At 45.2% G+C, this 15,000-nt stretch overlaps 1 protein-coding gene across 4 annotated transcripts in view; it reads left to right on the top strand.

The window, feature by feature from the left end:
* The window catches only part of LOC311064591 (partitioning defective 3 homolog B-like), a 308,896-nt gene that overhangs the window by 131,736 nt on the left and 162,160 nt on the right, over positions 1-15,000 (top strand). For all 4 annotated transcript variants that reach the window (XM_084084456.1, XM_084084457.1, XM_084084458.1 and 1 more), the window contains exons 15-16: positions 1,095-1,310; positions 5,404-5,632. In XM_084084456.1, coding sequence (XP_083940582.1) covers positions 1,095-1,310; positions 5,404-5,632 — 445 coding nt within the window. The remainder of the gene's footprint in view (positions 1-1,094; positions 1,311-5,403; positions 5,633-15,000) is intronic.

The raw sequence follows: 15,000 nt of genomic DNA, 5'->3' as shown, positions 1-15,000 counted from the left end.
GTGATTTTTTTTGCCGTTGTGATCACGTGATTTCTGGGTGTACTCTTCTACTCCGCCCCTCCCCCCCCACCAAATAATTCTCGTCCAATCTCGTCCTTGGCGGTGTGGTCGTTTGGACGAATTCTCGTCAATTCTCAATTCTCAAAAGTGCTCAAAACCAGGCCAGACGGGGACACAGGCATGTTGAGCTGCCTGGTCCAACGCTGTGGCCACATCCTACATGACGTCAATGCCGACAGGCCCCCAATTTTTTCCCATGCAAAATGGTCCCTAATGTCTTTTTGGAAAAAGCTTTGTGTAGATTTGCCGGAATAATAGCCCGCGGCAGTAAAGTGATACTACATTTGGGCCAAGTGGGTACTAGGGGAGAAATAACAGAGAACGTTTCAACTTTGAAGCTGGCCTGGCTCCTGTTTTCAAATTCCCTCTTTGGCCAGCAGGCAAATCAGCCATGGTGAAAACCAGTGGTGTAAAGTAACTAAGTACATAAACTCAAGTACTGTACTGTACTTAAGTACAATTTTTGCTACTTTTACTTAACTGGAGTATTTCCAATTGTCTATACTTTTACTTTTACTCCACTACATCTCAGGGGCTTTTACTCCGCTCCAATTATTTGAAAACTTCAGTTACTAGTTACTTCGCAGATATAAATTATTACATTATAAAACATACATTAACCAATTTAGCCCTATTTTATACCTAGGCTATTTGAAAATAGCCGATCTACAAGTTGTTTGAAAATAGAAGATCTACAAGCTCACCACCGCATCTGTGAGCTTGTAGATCTGCTATTTTCAAACATTTTAGTACTTTTACTTTTGGTACTTTAAGTACATTTTTATACCAATACTTTTTGTACTTTTACTGAAGTAAATTTTTTAATTCCGGAATTGTACTTGTAACAGAGTCTACATTGCAGTATTGACTATTGATACTTTTACTTAAGTAAAACATTTGAGTACTTTGTCCACCACTGGTGAAAACCACGCCGTGGCTACCGCCCAACCAGACTAACCAAGAATCTCTCTCTCTCTCTCTGTGTCTCTCTCCCCCTTTCTCGCTCCATCCGTCTTTGTCTCTCTGTCCCTCAGCCCCGTCCTCTCCCGTGGAGCTGGGTCCCACCCTGGGCCTGAAGAAGTCCAGCTCTCTGGAGAGTCTCCAGACGGCCATGTCGGAGGTCAGCCGCAAGAACGAGCTCCTCCCCTTCCACCGCCCGCGCCCTAATATGGTCAGAGGAAGAGGCTGCAACGAGAGCTTCCGGGCGGCCATCGATAAGTCGTACGACGGGCCGGCTGAGGATGACGATGGTAAGACGGAGGAAGAGAGGGTGTAGGGTTTCAGTCAGTGGTGGAAAATGTTTTACTTAAAGGACGACTTCACCACTTTTCAACCTATCTTCATATAATAGGTCCTCACTAATGCTCATGTTAAAATTATACAATTTTTTCTACTTGGTCTGTGTCTCATAGGAGGGCTGTGGACAGTCCAGAAACCCGTCTACCAGTGACATCATCGTTCGGCAGGATTTTTTTTTCCAAAAAGATTTAAAAAAAAAAAATCAGATTTTTATTAAGGCGAGAACAATGGGATCTATTACTGCATTGCAACTTTCCAGGAATACAAAGCCTGCAGTTTCTATTAGCTTGGATTCCCCATCGATGATGTCACGGGTAGACGGGTTTCTGAACTGTCTACAGCCCTCCTCTGAGACACAGACTGATTAGAAAAAAATGGTATCATTTTATCATGAGCATTAGTGAGGACCTATTATATGAAGATATGTTGAAAAGTGGTGAAGTCGTCCTTTAAGTAAAAGTATCAATAATGCAATGTAGAAGTCTGGAATTCGAAATGTACTTGAGTAAAAGTACAAAAGTATTGGTATCAAAATGTACTTAAAGTACCAAAAGTAAAAGTCCCATTTCACAAGTTTTCAAATGTGTAAAATGTATAAAAATCCTTCGAAAATAGCAGATCTACAAGTTCACAACACGTTTTTGCGACGCGTTGTGAGCTTGTAGATCGGCTATTTTCAAATTGCCAAAGTAATAATAATCAAAATCTACGAAGTAACTAGTAACTAAAGTAAAAGTAAAGTACAAATACCTCAAAATTGTTCTTAAGTACAGTACTCAAGTAAATATACTTAGTTACTTTACACCACTGGTTTCAGTATATACGATTGTGTGTGTGTGTGTGTGTGTTTGACTTTTACAAATGCATATCTGTGCGTTGCTGCAAAGAGGAAAGGTCTTTGCCTGCAACACAGACGAGATATTCTCTGCTTCTTAATTCCACAGAGGAGAGAGAATACACTCCAGGAAAAAATGAATATAACGAATGCTAATGAAAGCCCAGTTAGGAACCATGTTTATTCATTTGTGTCTGCCGTTTGTACAGAATAGATTAGAGGCAGAGATTGAATTCGAGGGGATTTTTTTTTTTGGTGGCTCGCTCCGGGATAGCTGTATTTCTGTCAATGCCTTCCCGTCTCTATTAGAGTTCATTCAAATTCAGGGCTAACCAGGACTAATTTACATAAGCCTGCACTGAAAAAAAAAGTGCTTACTACTCACAAGGCTCACAGGTGAAACATCTCTCCTTTGTCTAGGAGGCCCTCAGCCTTATTTTCGCTAGCACAGACATTACCTTTGTTCCCCGGCCCCAGAGCAGCTTTGAAAAATCCCCTCCCGACATTCGACTGTGTCGATTCAGAGGCACTTTTCTTGAAACCAAGGTTCCATTTCTGCAGCCCGACATTAACCCATTAAGACCTGAGGCCGCTTCTAAAAAAATGTCTAAATCCTAACAGTTTTTCGGACAAAAATATAAAAAAAAACATTTTCACGATTTAAAAAAAAATAGCAGATCTACAAGCTCATAGCGCGGCACTCGGTGCCGCGCTATGAGCTTGTATATCTTCTATTTTTGAATAGCCAAAGAAATCTAAACTGACACAGATGCGTTCCCGATCTTAATGGGTTAAGCCCCGGTTTATACTTCAACGACTGGAGGTGTAGCACGCCATGAATAGCCGATCTACAAGCTCACATGCAGTGCGCTCGTAGATCGGCTATTTTAGCCGCACATTTCACATTATCTGCAGCTCACTTGTGTCTGTCAACACCAGGGTAATGAGTCAGGTGACTTGACTCACACAGGATAGAAGTAATAGGACGTGTCAACACCCCCCCCCCCCACCCCCCAACGCACGCACGCACACACACACACACACACACACACACACACACACACACACACACACACACACACACACACACCCCTATCATGTTCATATGCACACAAACACAGAGCAATCGTGTCTGTCACCGTTTTTATAACAAGTTCACACTTTGAAAGCTGTTGTTAATTGACAGGGCACAGTTCTCTGAAACATTATGCTCTCTCTCTCTCTCTCTCTCTCTCTCTCTCTCTCTCTCTCTCTCTCTCTCTCTCACACACACACAGAAAAACATTAGTGTCCATGTAGGAGTGCAGACGGAGTGTGTTATGTTTGTTTGTTGTGTTGGACTGATGTGACTCTTTAAGCCTTGAGATGGTGCACTGGCTGCATAAGATAACACGCACACACACACACACACACACACATAATAGTAATACAAATTTGTGTGGATCACAGCTGTGGACATTGCTTCACAGTTTTAATGGTTTTTGCATCATGGAGGGAAATCACACACTCACACAATTTCATGTTATTGCTTGACAGTCTCCCCCCCCCCTCCCCCCCCCCCCCGGTAGTGGTAATTGACGTCTAAATGAAGTTAACCCTCAATTCCAATAAAGCAGTTTAATTTGGTTGTGGTTATCTTTCAAACTCTGACAGGTGGTGTTTGAAAAGGCTGCTCTGCTAATTACACATCATAGTCTCATCTTCCTTCCCTTTTTAAAGTGTGTGTGTGTGTGTGTGTGTGTGTGTGTGTGTGTGTGTGTGTGTGTGTGTGTGTGTGTCTGCTGTGAGCAGGTGTCCAGGCATTACGTGTGCCTGAGTCCGTTGTCATACACTGTGTGTGTGTGTGTGTGTGTGTGTGTGTGTGTGTGTGTGATAATTGTAATTCCGGGCCATGCCTCCACTCTGTCTAACAAGTAATGAGGCGTCAAAACTTACTCATCTAACATTTGTCCAGTCTTAAATAACGGTTCTTTAATTTACTGTAAAGTCATTAATTGCGCTCTTTTGAATAAAGAAATGGGTGTGTGTGCGTGTGTGTGTGCAACTGTCTACCAGATTCTTTTAAACCCTCAATCTAATAGGTGTTCATCGCAAGGTTAGTCACGATTGTGACATTAAACAAATCTCACCTCTTTTGACCCTGCATGTTATTAACGGTATTAAAGCCACTTTAGATAACAGTGTTTACTAAACTGTAATACTGTCCTGCTATTGTATACTTTGCTACTATCTAGAATCGCAGAATTTGTTTCACAGTGTTACTGTTGACTTTTTTAAGTCTTGCAGTTGCCAGGCCAGGCTCCCGGTTACATTTAGATATCGTCTTTGTCGGGTGGAAACCTTATATGTCCTAAACTGTTATTTTTCAGGATTCACATTCAAAAGCATCAAAAGTAGCAGATCAACAAGCTCGAAACGCGTCGCTTCGCGCCGCGTTTTGAGCTTGTAGATCTGCTACTTTTGATGCTTTTGTGTGACGCTGTAGTATGATCAAGTAGGGGCGTTAATTTACAAACAAAACACAAGAAGTTAGAATATGGAGATAGGAGGTTTCTGCCCGACAGCGACAATATGCTGGTCCCGTATGAGCCTGAGTACAGCCTTAGATACTCCGTCAGAGTCATCTTGGTTGCTCCTCAAACTGGCCTCATTACCTTAGATCCCGGGGAACAACTAACCCTTTGGAACGCCCTGCCTGAGGATCTAAGGCTTCTTTTAAATCCCTTCTGAAAAACATTATTTCAAGGCCTTTTCATACTGTTTATTTATTATCGTATCTGTTTATTGCCTCTCTTTTATTCCGGCTTATCTCCATCCATGCCTTTATGCTTTCTGTTTGTTTTTAATGGAAGTTTATTTGATTTTTTGTTTGATTTTGTTTTTGCTTTTGTTTACCATTTATTTACTTCTTTCATGTTGTATTGTTGAAATTATATAATCTTTTTATAAAGCACTTTTAGCACTGTTTTTAAAAGTGCTAAACAAATATAGTTTTGTGATTATTGTCATTATTGTGATTATTGTGATTATTATGATGATTATTATTCTTACTACTACACCTGCCAATTTTTACACATTGGGTTTAGGGATGCCAAATTGTGCAAGTAAAAAAAAAAGACAGTCATCATTTTCCCATCACTGCCTTTCATTTAATATCTCTCTATCTCCTCCTCTTCGTCCCCCTCTTCCTTCTCCTCCTCTTCGTAAAGACGACGGCACGGACCAAAGTTCGGGCAGGGACACCCCCGCCAGCAGCTCGTCCCGCCAGGGAGCGGGGGATCAGGCGGAGGACAAGGACAAGAAAGACAAGAAGAAGAAGGCCAAGGCCAAGAAGAAGGAGAAGAACAAGGGGAAGGGGAAAGAGAAAGAGAAGAAGAAATCGGAGGAGGTGGAAGAGCCAGAGAAGAAGAACAAGAAGAAGGGCTTTGGTCTGCTGAGGTGAGTGTGTGTGCATGCGTGCGTGTGTCTGTGTGCGCGTGTGCGTGTGTTTGTGTGTGTGTGTGTGTGTGTGTGTGTGTGTGTGTGTGTGTGTGTGTGTGTGTGTGTCATGTATCTGTAGCGTGTCAGTAGTTCAACTAAACATTAAAAGTCCTTACTGGTCCATTTGGGTTCCGTTTGTGCACTCTCGGAGTTAAATCAACACTCAGGATTTGACTGTGTAATCGTTTTAGCCATAATTACCACAAACCACTAGAGTTCCTCTCGGGTGGGGGAAGGGGAAGCTGCTGGGACAGCAAAACAAGACTATGCTCTTCAATCACAAACATGTGAGCCATGAAACCTCTGCACAGGCTTCAGTCTTTCCTCTACAAATGAACCATGTGAACCGTTTCAATCACCTGTCCACTCTCTCTGTGTGTGTGTGTGTGTGTGTGTGTGTGTGTGTGTGTGTGTGTGTGTGTGTGTGTGTGTGTGTGTGTGTGTGTGTGTGTGTGTGTGTGTGTGTGTGTGTGTGTGTGTGCGTGCGTGTGTGCATTCAACTCACTCAATCCTATAGTCTTCCTATCCTAGTGTCTCCATGCATGTACTGCATGCCAGTGGTTCTCAAAAAAAAAACATAATGTATATATTTGGCTGTGGACCCCCATGTGAAAAAGTTTTGTGCCAGGGACCCCCCAGAAGAGATAAACAAATATGTTCAACAATATGTACAAGCTTGTAGATCAGCAATGACTAGCCAACATATAAATTGATAAAGCGGTTAAAATGATTGTGATGCTGTATCAACAAATTTAGCTGGGGACCCCCTGGAAACCCTCCCAAGGACCCCTGGGGTTCCCCGGACCCCACTTTTCGACCCACCGCTGTATGCATCTCTCTCTCTCTCTCTCTCGCACTCTCTCTCGCGCTCTCTCTCTCTCTCTCTCTCTCTCTGGCTCTCTCTCTCTCTCTCTCTCTCTCTCTGGCTCTCTCTCTCTCTCTCTCTCTCTCTCTCTCTCTCTCTCTCTCTCTCTCTCTCTCTCTCTCTCTCTCTCTCTCTCTCTCTCTCTCTGCTGCTCCAATGTAGTAATACTGCTAAACTGTAGATGAAAGGAGAACAGAGAGAGGTCCAGTCATGTACACCTTTTCCCTTCTCTCTCTCTCTCTCTCTCTCTCTCTCTCTCTCGCCCCCCCCCCCCCCCCCTCCCCCCTCCATCTCGCTCCACCTCTTAATATCACTTGAAAACCCCTGGCCTGTTTGAACTGGATGAAATGAGAGAGGATAGATGAGAAGGTCATGGGAGTGGAGGAGCACTCCAGTTGTTGAGTTAATACTCCCCTCTTGCCCATCCCTGGTCTGAGACAGAATGTGACACACAGACACTCAGGGCTTGTTTGGAGCGAATAAGAGCATGCAGCCATCATTTTGCCTTTCGCTGCCTCCTGCCATCGCAGACAGTGGACAGGGAGAGATATGATAAACAGAGCCGGACGGGATGAGAGACGAGGCTGGGGATCTGGGAGGGGATGACAGAGCAATGAAGAGATGGAACAGGGGGAAGGAAGATAGAGAATTAATGGAACAATGAAGGAAGGGGAGTGAATACATTTTTTTATTAATCAACTATTTTATTTATTTATGCAGCCATTTAGTTGGTTAAATAGTTATAGTTGGTTGAACAGTGGAGCATTTGGTCCTCAACTTTGATGCGCGCGCACGCACACTCACACACACACACACACACACACACACACACACACACACACACACACACACACACACACACACACACACACACACACACACGTGAAAATCTATTTCTGCCACATAAGTTGTCCTTAGAAAAAGAAGGTGTGGGAGGGCACGGTGGCGCAGTCGGTAGCGCTGTCGCCTCACAGCTAGAAGGTCCTGCGCCGGGGGCGCTGGGGGTGTGTCTTCTCCGTGTCATCAGCGCCCATACCCTAGGTGGGGTTTGGGGAAAGGGCCCACTCTATGTGGAGTTTGCATGTTCTCCCTGTGTCTCTCAGGGTAGTTAATACCCTCACAAAAACATAATCGTACGTAATCCTGGTCATCACTATAACGCCTCCCCCATGACAGCCGGGGCGCCTGATGGAGGGGAAGGGAACTGGTTGGAATAACGTGTTCCTTCCACGCGCTACGTCCAACCAGGGAAACTCCCTCCTGTCAGGTGACAAGAAGGTCAGTTGGCTCTTGTAACTGCCTCTGTGTTCAGTGCTGCTAATTTGAATGAGGCGGAACTAATTGTCCTAATCCACCGTTTCCGGGGACGTTTTATCGCGAAACACGGGGTAAAGAGACGGGGGCGTTTTAAGGTGTAACACACATGCCATTTCTCCGCAGTTTTCTGTTGACATTGTGATGAAGAAGAGCCATAGTTATTTAATTTCCTCATGTATGTGTAATGCAGCCAATAAGGTACAGTTTGTTGTTTTTGTGTGTTGTTTTTATGCCAAAAGGAATTACTTTGTTTTTAGTGTTGTGTTGTTATGTTATGTGAAGTAATGTTAACTCACCCATGTTAACTCACCCAAGCTAAAGAGCTAACTAAATGTTTCCAAAGTGTATTGTTGTTGATGTTGTAATTTGTTTTGCTAAGGTTAATGTTTTGTATGTGATTAAGTTTATTTGTTTTTGACTGTATTTGGAATTTAAGCACATGAAAGAAACTATGACAAGTATTGATTTATTGTTTATTGTTTGATCTGTGATTTCCTGTATTTTGTTTATGCTTATCATTCACAGTTCTCACGGTCCGGATTAATAAATCCTACCTGTAGCATTAAAGAACGTGTTGCTGTCTGATCATTACCTAGAGGGAATTACAGTGAGAACTTACTGCTCCAGAAGACAGCACAAGAGAGCAGTGATCAACAACATCAAATCAAGTAAGATGTCTAAGAGTGGCAGCCAGCGTGTAGTTACTGTGGATGTACATCACACAGACATGCAGGCAGAAGCACTTGACAAGGAGTGTGCAAATAAAGAGCTGCTGCAGCACAGCACAACCGTGCAGCCACCAGCGACTGAAGGCCCAATAGGTGACAACCCCGCTTCCTCAGAAGAGCCACAATTAGGCCAAAGAATCCGCAAGTTGACGGAAAAGGGTCAAGAACTGCATGATGAGCAAGTAAGAAAAGTTGCACATCGTTTCAGTGTGTGTTATGAGAAGTGGAAGGATGTCACTAAAGAAGCCAACCAAGCGCTGAGTGGACAGTGCTCAGATGAACTGCTGGATGGACACGTCACTAAAATGTGCAGTGCCTCTAGGAGTCTAAATGAAGTTTATGATGATTGGAAGCGCATTGATGTTCCTGACCATAACACACGTCGCAGAGTCGACACCTGTGAAACAGTAACAAAGAAAATTGTAAAGAATGCAATGGACCTTCTAGACACAAGGAGGGCTAAAGGTCAAAGACTTGACCTTACTCGTGCAGATCTTGAACAATTCATCGAAGAGATAGCGTCTGTAGCCTCAACCAAGACAGGCATCAGCTCTCATCACACTAAACGCTCCTCTGTAAGCAGGAAAAGTGCAGCTGCTGAGGTTGCTGCTAACCAAGCCACCTTAGAAGTCCTGCTAGAACAAGAGCATCATATTGAAGAACTTCAGAGACTTGAAGCTGAAGCTGCACAGTTTAAAGCAAGACAGGAAGCTGAAGCTGCCCAGTTAAAAGCCAAACAAGAGGCTGAAGGTGCAGAAAGACAAAGAGTGCTAGAAGCCAAACGCAGAGAATTAAACCGATTGGAGACTGTTAAGAAGCTAAAGGCTGCCAAAGCACGACAGCAAGTATATGAGCAGAGCGAATGTTCAGGGCAAGCATCTAACCGCGGTGACTGCTCAGATGAAGAAATAAATGAGCTTCTCCATCAACGTGTCTCTGTGAAGAAGGAAGAGGAAGTCAAGCCTCAAACTAGCCCGTTGCAGCACCATTCTCTACCACAAACTGTAACACGCCCAATGCAAGAACAGCACCGTTCTCCACCACAAGCTGTATCACAGACAAGGCAAGAAGACGGAGCTGAAGACGGCACCGCAGCTCTTGTCAGATTGTTTGCAGAATCTATCAGTGCAAGTCGCATTCCTCTACCTGAACCTACAGTGTTCAATGGCGACCCCCTCAGATTCAACGACTGGAAGGTGTCCTTTCAGACGCTCGTTGACAGGAAAAACATACCAGCCGAAGAGAAGATATATTATCTACGCAAGTATGTGGGTGGGTCTGCCAAGAAGGCCATAGAGAGCTACTTCTTACTAGGCACAGAGTCAGCCTATTATGCAGCGTGGCACATCCTAGATGAGCGATATGGCAATCCATTCCTCATTGCCAAGGCCTTCAGAGATAAGATTGAGGCTTGGCCCAAGATCAGCCCCAAAGGCAGTGTGGAACTTCAAGAACTCGCGGACTTCCTACGCAGCTGTGAGGCTGCCATGTCTCAGATCAGAGGTCTTGAAATACTTAATGATTGTAACGAGAACCAGAAAATACTCTCTAAACTTCCAGACTGGTTGACTTCAAGGTGGAATAGGAAAGTCATAGAAGCAGAAGAAGAAACTCACATGTTCCCGAGCTTCAGTCAGTTTGTCAAGTTCCTCACACGTGAAGCCAAAATTGCTTGCAGCCCAATAACATCTCTCCATGCTCTGAAGCCAAGTGAAAGCATTCCGGACAGGGGTTCAAAGAGCAGAGGTCCTGGAGCAAAGGTCTTAGCAACCAGCTCAGATGAGAAAGCCGTCGTCACAAGCTGTGTCTTCTGTGAGAAGGCAGGACACAGTCTACAAAAGTGTCGCAAGTTTATGCAAAAGACAATCTTAGAACGAATCAAGTTTGTTCAAGAGAAGAAGTTGTGTTTCGGCTGTCTGAAGTCTGGCCATCGCTCCAAGGACTGTGGAGATAGAAACACCTGCGACACCTGTGAGAAAAGACATCCAACTTGCCTCCACGACGATCGTTCCAAGGAAGAAAGGATGTCAACAAGGCCTAATGGAGCAAGGAACAGTGATAAGTCCAAGGAAAGAAAGAATAATCAGCCACAAGAGCAGGCTGAGAGACCAGCACCTGAGGCAACGTCCAATAGAATCGTCCAGAATGCTGGGGACACTCATACGTCCACGATAATTCCAGTGTGGGTGTCATCTACAAGTGAGCCAAATCGTGAAGTTCTGGTTTATGCACTCCTCGATACACAAAGTGACACAACCTTTATCCTCGAAGAGACAGCAAAGGCTCTCAATACAAAGAGTGAACCAGTTCAGCTAAAGCTCTCCACACTGGCTTCAAGAAACACAGTCGTGTCCTGTCGGAAACTGACTGGTCTACAAGTAAGAGGATTCTGTTCAGACAAGATAATCACTCTGCCAGTGACTTACTCAAGAGAGTTCATACCTGCAAACAGAGACCATATTCCCACACCAGAGACAGCGAAGGCATGGCCTCATCTTGAACACATTGCAGATGAGATCGCTCCTCAGCAAAGCTGTGATGTCGGCCTGTTAATTGGCTACAACTGTGCTCAAGCCCTCGTTCCAAGACAAGTGGTGCCTGGTGAGGAACATCAGCCGTTTGCTCAGAGAACAGACTTGGGCTGGAGTGTGGTGGGATATGGTAACCCATGTCTCAACTATGGAGATGCAATTGGAATCAGTAACCACGTCATTGTGAAGCAAGTGATGCCAGGTCTACCGTCCTCTTCAGACCTCACAAGTGAAGTGCACTATGTCTGTCGAACACAGATCAAAGAAGTTGTGTTACCTGCAGATGTTATCAAGATGCTGGAGTCTGACTTTGTCGAAAGAGCGTCAGAAGCCAGCCCCATCTCTCAAGAGGATCTAAGGTTCCTGTCGAAGATGGAAATGGGCATCAAGTTAAAGAGCGACGGTCATTACGAAATGCCGCTGCCATTCAAGAAAGAAAGGCCTAACTTACCTGATAACAAGATCTGTGCTATCCATCGTCTCAAGTGCCTAGAAAGGAAGATGAGAAGAAACGATCAGTACTACAAAGACTACAAGACCTTCATGGATGAGACCATAAGCCGTGGAGATGCAGAAAGGGTCCCAGAGGAAGACATCTACAAGGTTCCAGCTTGGTATATCCCACATCATGGGGTGTATCATCCACAAAAGCCTGGGAAGATACGTGTTGTCTTCGATTGCTCCGCTAAGTACCAAGGGACATCCTTAAACGACCATCTTCTAACGGGTCCGGAGTTGACAAACACCTTAGTGGGAGTTCTGTATCGCTTCCGAAGAGGTCCCGTGGCAATCATGTGTGACATAGAACGCATGTTCCACCAGTTCCATGTCAAGGCAGAAGACCAAGATTACCTACGATTCCTTTGGTGGGACAATGGGAATCTTGAAGGCGAACCTTCTATCTATCGGATGAAAGTCCACTTGTTTGGTGCAGCTTCGTCACCTGGCTGTGCAAACTATGGACTGAAGCACATCGCCGCCGAAGGACGAGGAAACTTTAGCGAAGACACCATAAGGTTCATCCAACGGAACTTCTACGTTGATGACGGTCTGTCAAGTGTAGCATCTGAAGACCAAGCAATCCAGCTGGTGAAAGAAGCAAGAGAGCTTTGCAGTGCAGGCAAACTCCGGCTGCATAAGTTCATCTCTAACAGCAAGGAAGTCCTAGCCACAATCCCAAAAGAAGAATGTGCAGAAGCTGCCCGAGACAAAGACATGGCACTGGGTGAAGTGCACATGGAGAGAGTGCTCGGTGTGCAGTGGTGCGTGTCTTCCGATGAGTTCCAGTTCAGAGTGATCGTCAAAGAGAACCCACTTACCCGAAGAGGAGTCTTGTCCACGGTCGCTTCAGTATATGATCCTCTGGGATTCGTGGCACCCTTCATCTTGGTGGGAAAGCAGATCTTGCAGCAGATGTGTCGTGACAAGCTCAGTTGGGATGACGCTTTGCCTGATGAGTTACGACCTCTGTGGGAATGCTGGCTCCAAGACCTGCAAAATCTGGCTGGTGTGAAGATTCCAAGATGCTACGTTCCATCAAGCTTCAAGGTCCAACACTACGAACTCCACCATTTCTCCGATGCCAGTATGACAGGCTATGGAGAGTGCTCGTACCTCAGAGCAGTGAGTACGTCAAGTGAAGTTCACTGTTCCTTAGTAATGGGAAAGTCAAGAGTTGCCCCTACTAAGGTCACAACCATACCAAGACTTGAGCTGTCAGCAGCCGTGGTAGCTGTCCGCACCAGTGACATGCTCAATAAAGAACTGGAAGTAGAATGCCTACAAGAATTCTTCTGGACTGATTCAAGAGTTGTCCTTGGGTACATTAATAATGAAGCCAGAAGATTTCACGTATTTGTAGCAAATCGTGTGGAACGCATCAAGCAAAGCACAGAGTCTACACAATGGAGGTATGTGGCTTCGGAAGAGAATCCAGCCGACCATGCCTCAAGAGGTCTCACAGCAGAGCAACTGGTATCCTCTAACTGGTTCACAGGCCCACACTTTCTCTGGCAGAAGGAGTTACCAAGTGGAGAAGTCAAGGTGGGAGAGATTGCAAGTGACGACCCTGAACTTAAGAAGGCCCAGGTTCTCGACACCCAGGCGAAGGAAGTCAGGTCGCTGCTAGATCGCTTACACAAGTTCTCAGACTGGTCCAGAATGGTGAAAGCTATCGCCAGACTCCAGCGCCATGTGAAAGAAATTAAAGGTCTCAAGCCAAAGTCCTGTGAAGCCACCAGTTTAGAGGAAAGGAGAGAAGCGGAGCTGACCATAATCAAGATGGTTCAAGAAGCAACCTTCTCGCAAGAAATACAGTTACTCGAGAGTCAAAAGGAGACACCAGTCAAGGGCAGAGCCAATAAGTTGCACCGGTTAAGTCCATTCCTGGACGACCAAGGTGTCCTCAGAGTTGGAGGCCGCTTAACTCATGCCACCCTACACCCACAGGTGAAGCATCCAGCGGTTCTTCCAAAGAGCAGTCATGTGTCTATGTTACTCGTCAAGCACTATCATGAGAGAGTGCACCATCAGGGACGAGGGATGACCATGAATGCACTCCGTTCCAATGGCATATGGATACTAGGCTGCAGCAAGGCAGTATCATCCCATATCTACAAGTGCACTATGTGCAGGAAGTTCAGAAGATGCACTGAACAGCAAAGAATGGCAGATCTCCCGGAGGATCGAATGGAAACAGCTCCTCCATTCACTTACTGCGGGATGGACTGTTTTGGACCCTTCTACGTAAAGGAAGGAAGGAAAGAGCTAAAGCGTTACGGATTGTTACTTACCTGCATGTGTTCCAGAGCTGTTCACATTGAAACGCTCGACGACTTGACCACGGATGCCTTCATTAACGCTCTGCGTTCATTCATCGCTATTCGTGGAAAAGTACGCCAGTTAAGAAGTGATCAAGGTACAAACTTCGTTGGAGCAAGACGAGAGTTCGCTGAAGCACTGAAAGAGATGGATCAGGAACAGCTCAAGGAACTGGGATGTGAGTTCATCATGAACACCCCAGCTTCAAGTCATATGGGTGGTGTCTGGGAAAGACAAATCCGCACCATCAGAAGTGTCTTGACGTCCATTCTAGAACAGTCAGCCACGCAACTTGACTGCTCCTCTCTACGAACGTTCCTGTATGAAGTCATGGCGGTTGTAAACAGCAGACCTCTGACCACTGATTGTCTCAATGACTCATCCAGTCCAGAGCCCCTGACACCAAACCACATCCTGACCATGAAGTCCACGATCCTCGCTCCACCTCCTGGAAAGTTTGTCAAGGAAGATCTATACCTCCGCAAAAGATGGCGTCGAGTTCAACTCTTATCCAACCACTTCTGGACAAGATGGAAGAAGGAGTACCTCCTGAATCTCCAGCAGAGACAGAAGTGGACCAAAGATCGTAGGAACGCAAAGGTCGATGATGTTGTACTCCTACAAGATGATGCCACACCACGTAACCAGTGGAGGATGGCTAAGGTTATCGAAGTGTACCCAGGAAAGGATGGAAGAGTACGAAGACTCAAGTTGCTCATCAGTGACTCAACCCTTGATGAGAAAGGAAAGCGCATCTCCAAAGCTGTCCACCTGGAGAGGCCCATCCATAAGACAGTGACGCTGGTGGAAGCAAGCTGAAGTCTCTTTCTCTCTCTCTTTTTCTCTAACTGTCTTCCTCCAGGTGCAGTCTAAGCTGATCTTCCCTGAGGAGGCCAAGGACCGAGAACAAGAAGTTTTTGTTTTTTGATAACTTTTCTATGCAGTATATTGTTGTCTTAAGTAGTTGTGAAAAATCATATACATTTTTTGATATGTTTTGGTGGGAGTGTAACTGCCTCTGTGTTCAGTGCTGCTAATTTGAATGAGGCGGAACTAATTGTCCTA

The sequence above is a fragment of the Gymnoscopelus microlampas genome (assembly GCF_963454915.1).
Source record: "Gymnoscopelus microlampas genome assembly, chromosome: 17".
Lineage (NCBI taxonomy): Eukaryota > Metazoa > Chordata > Actinopteri > Myctophiformes > Myctophidae > Gymnoscopelus > Gymnoscopelus microlampas.
This window is presented reverse-complemented; position numbering and strand designations above follow the sequence as displayed.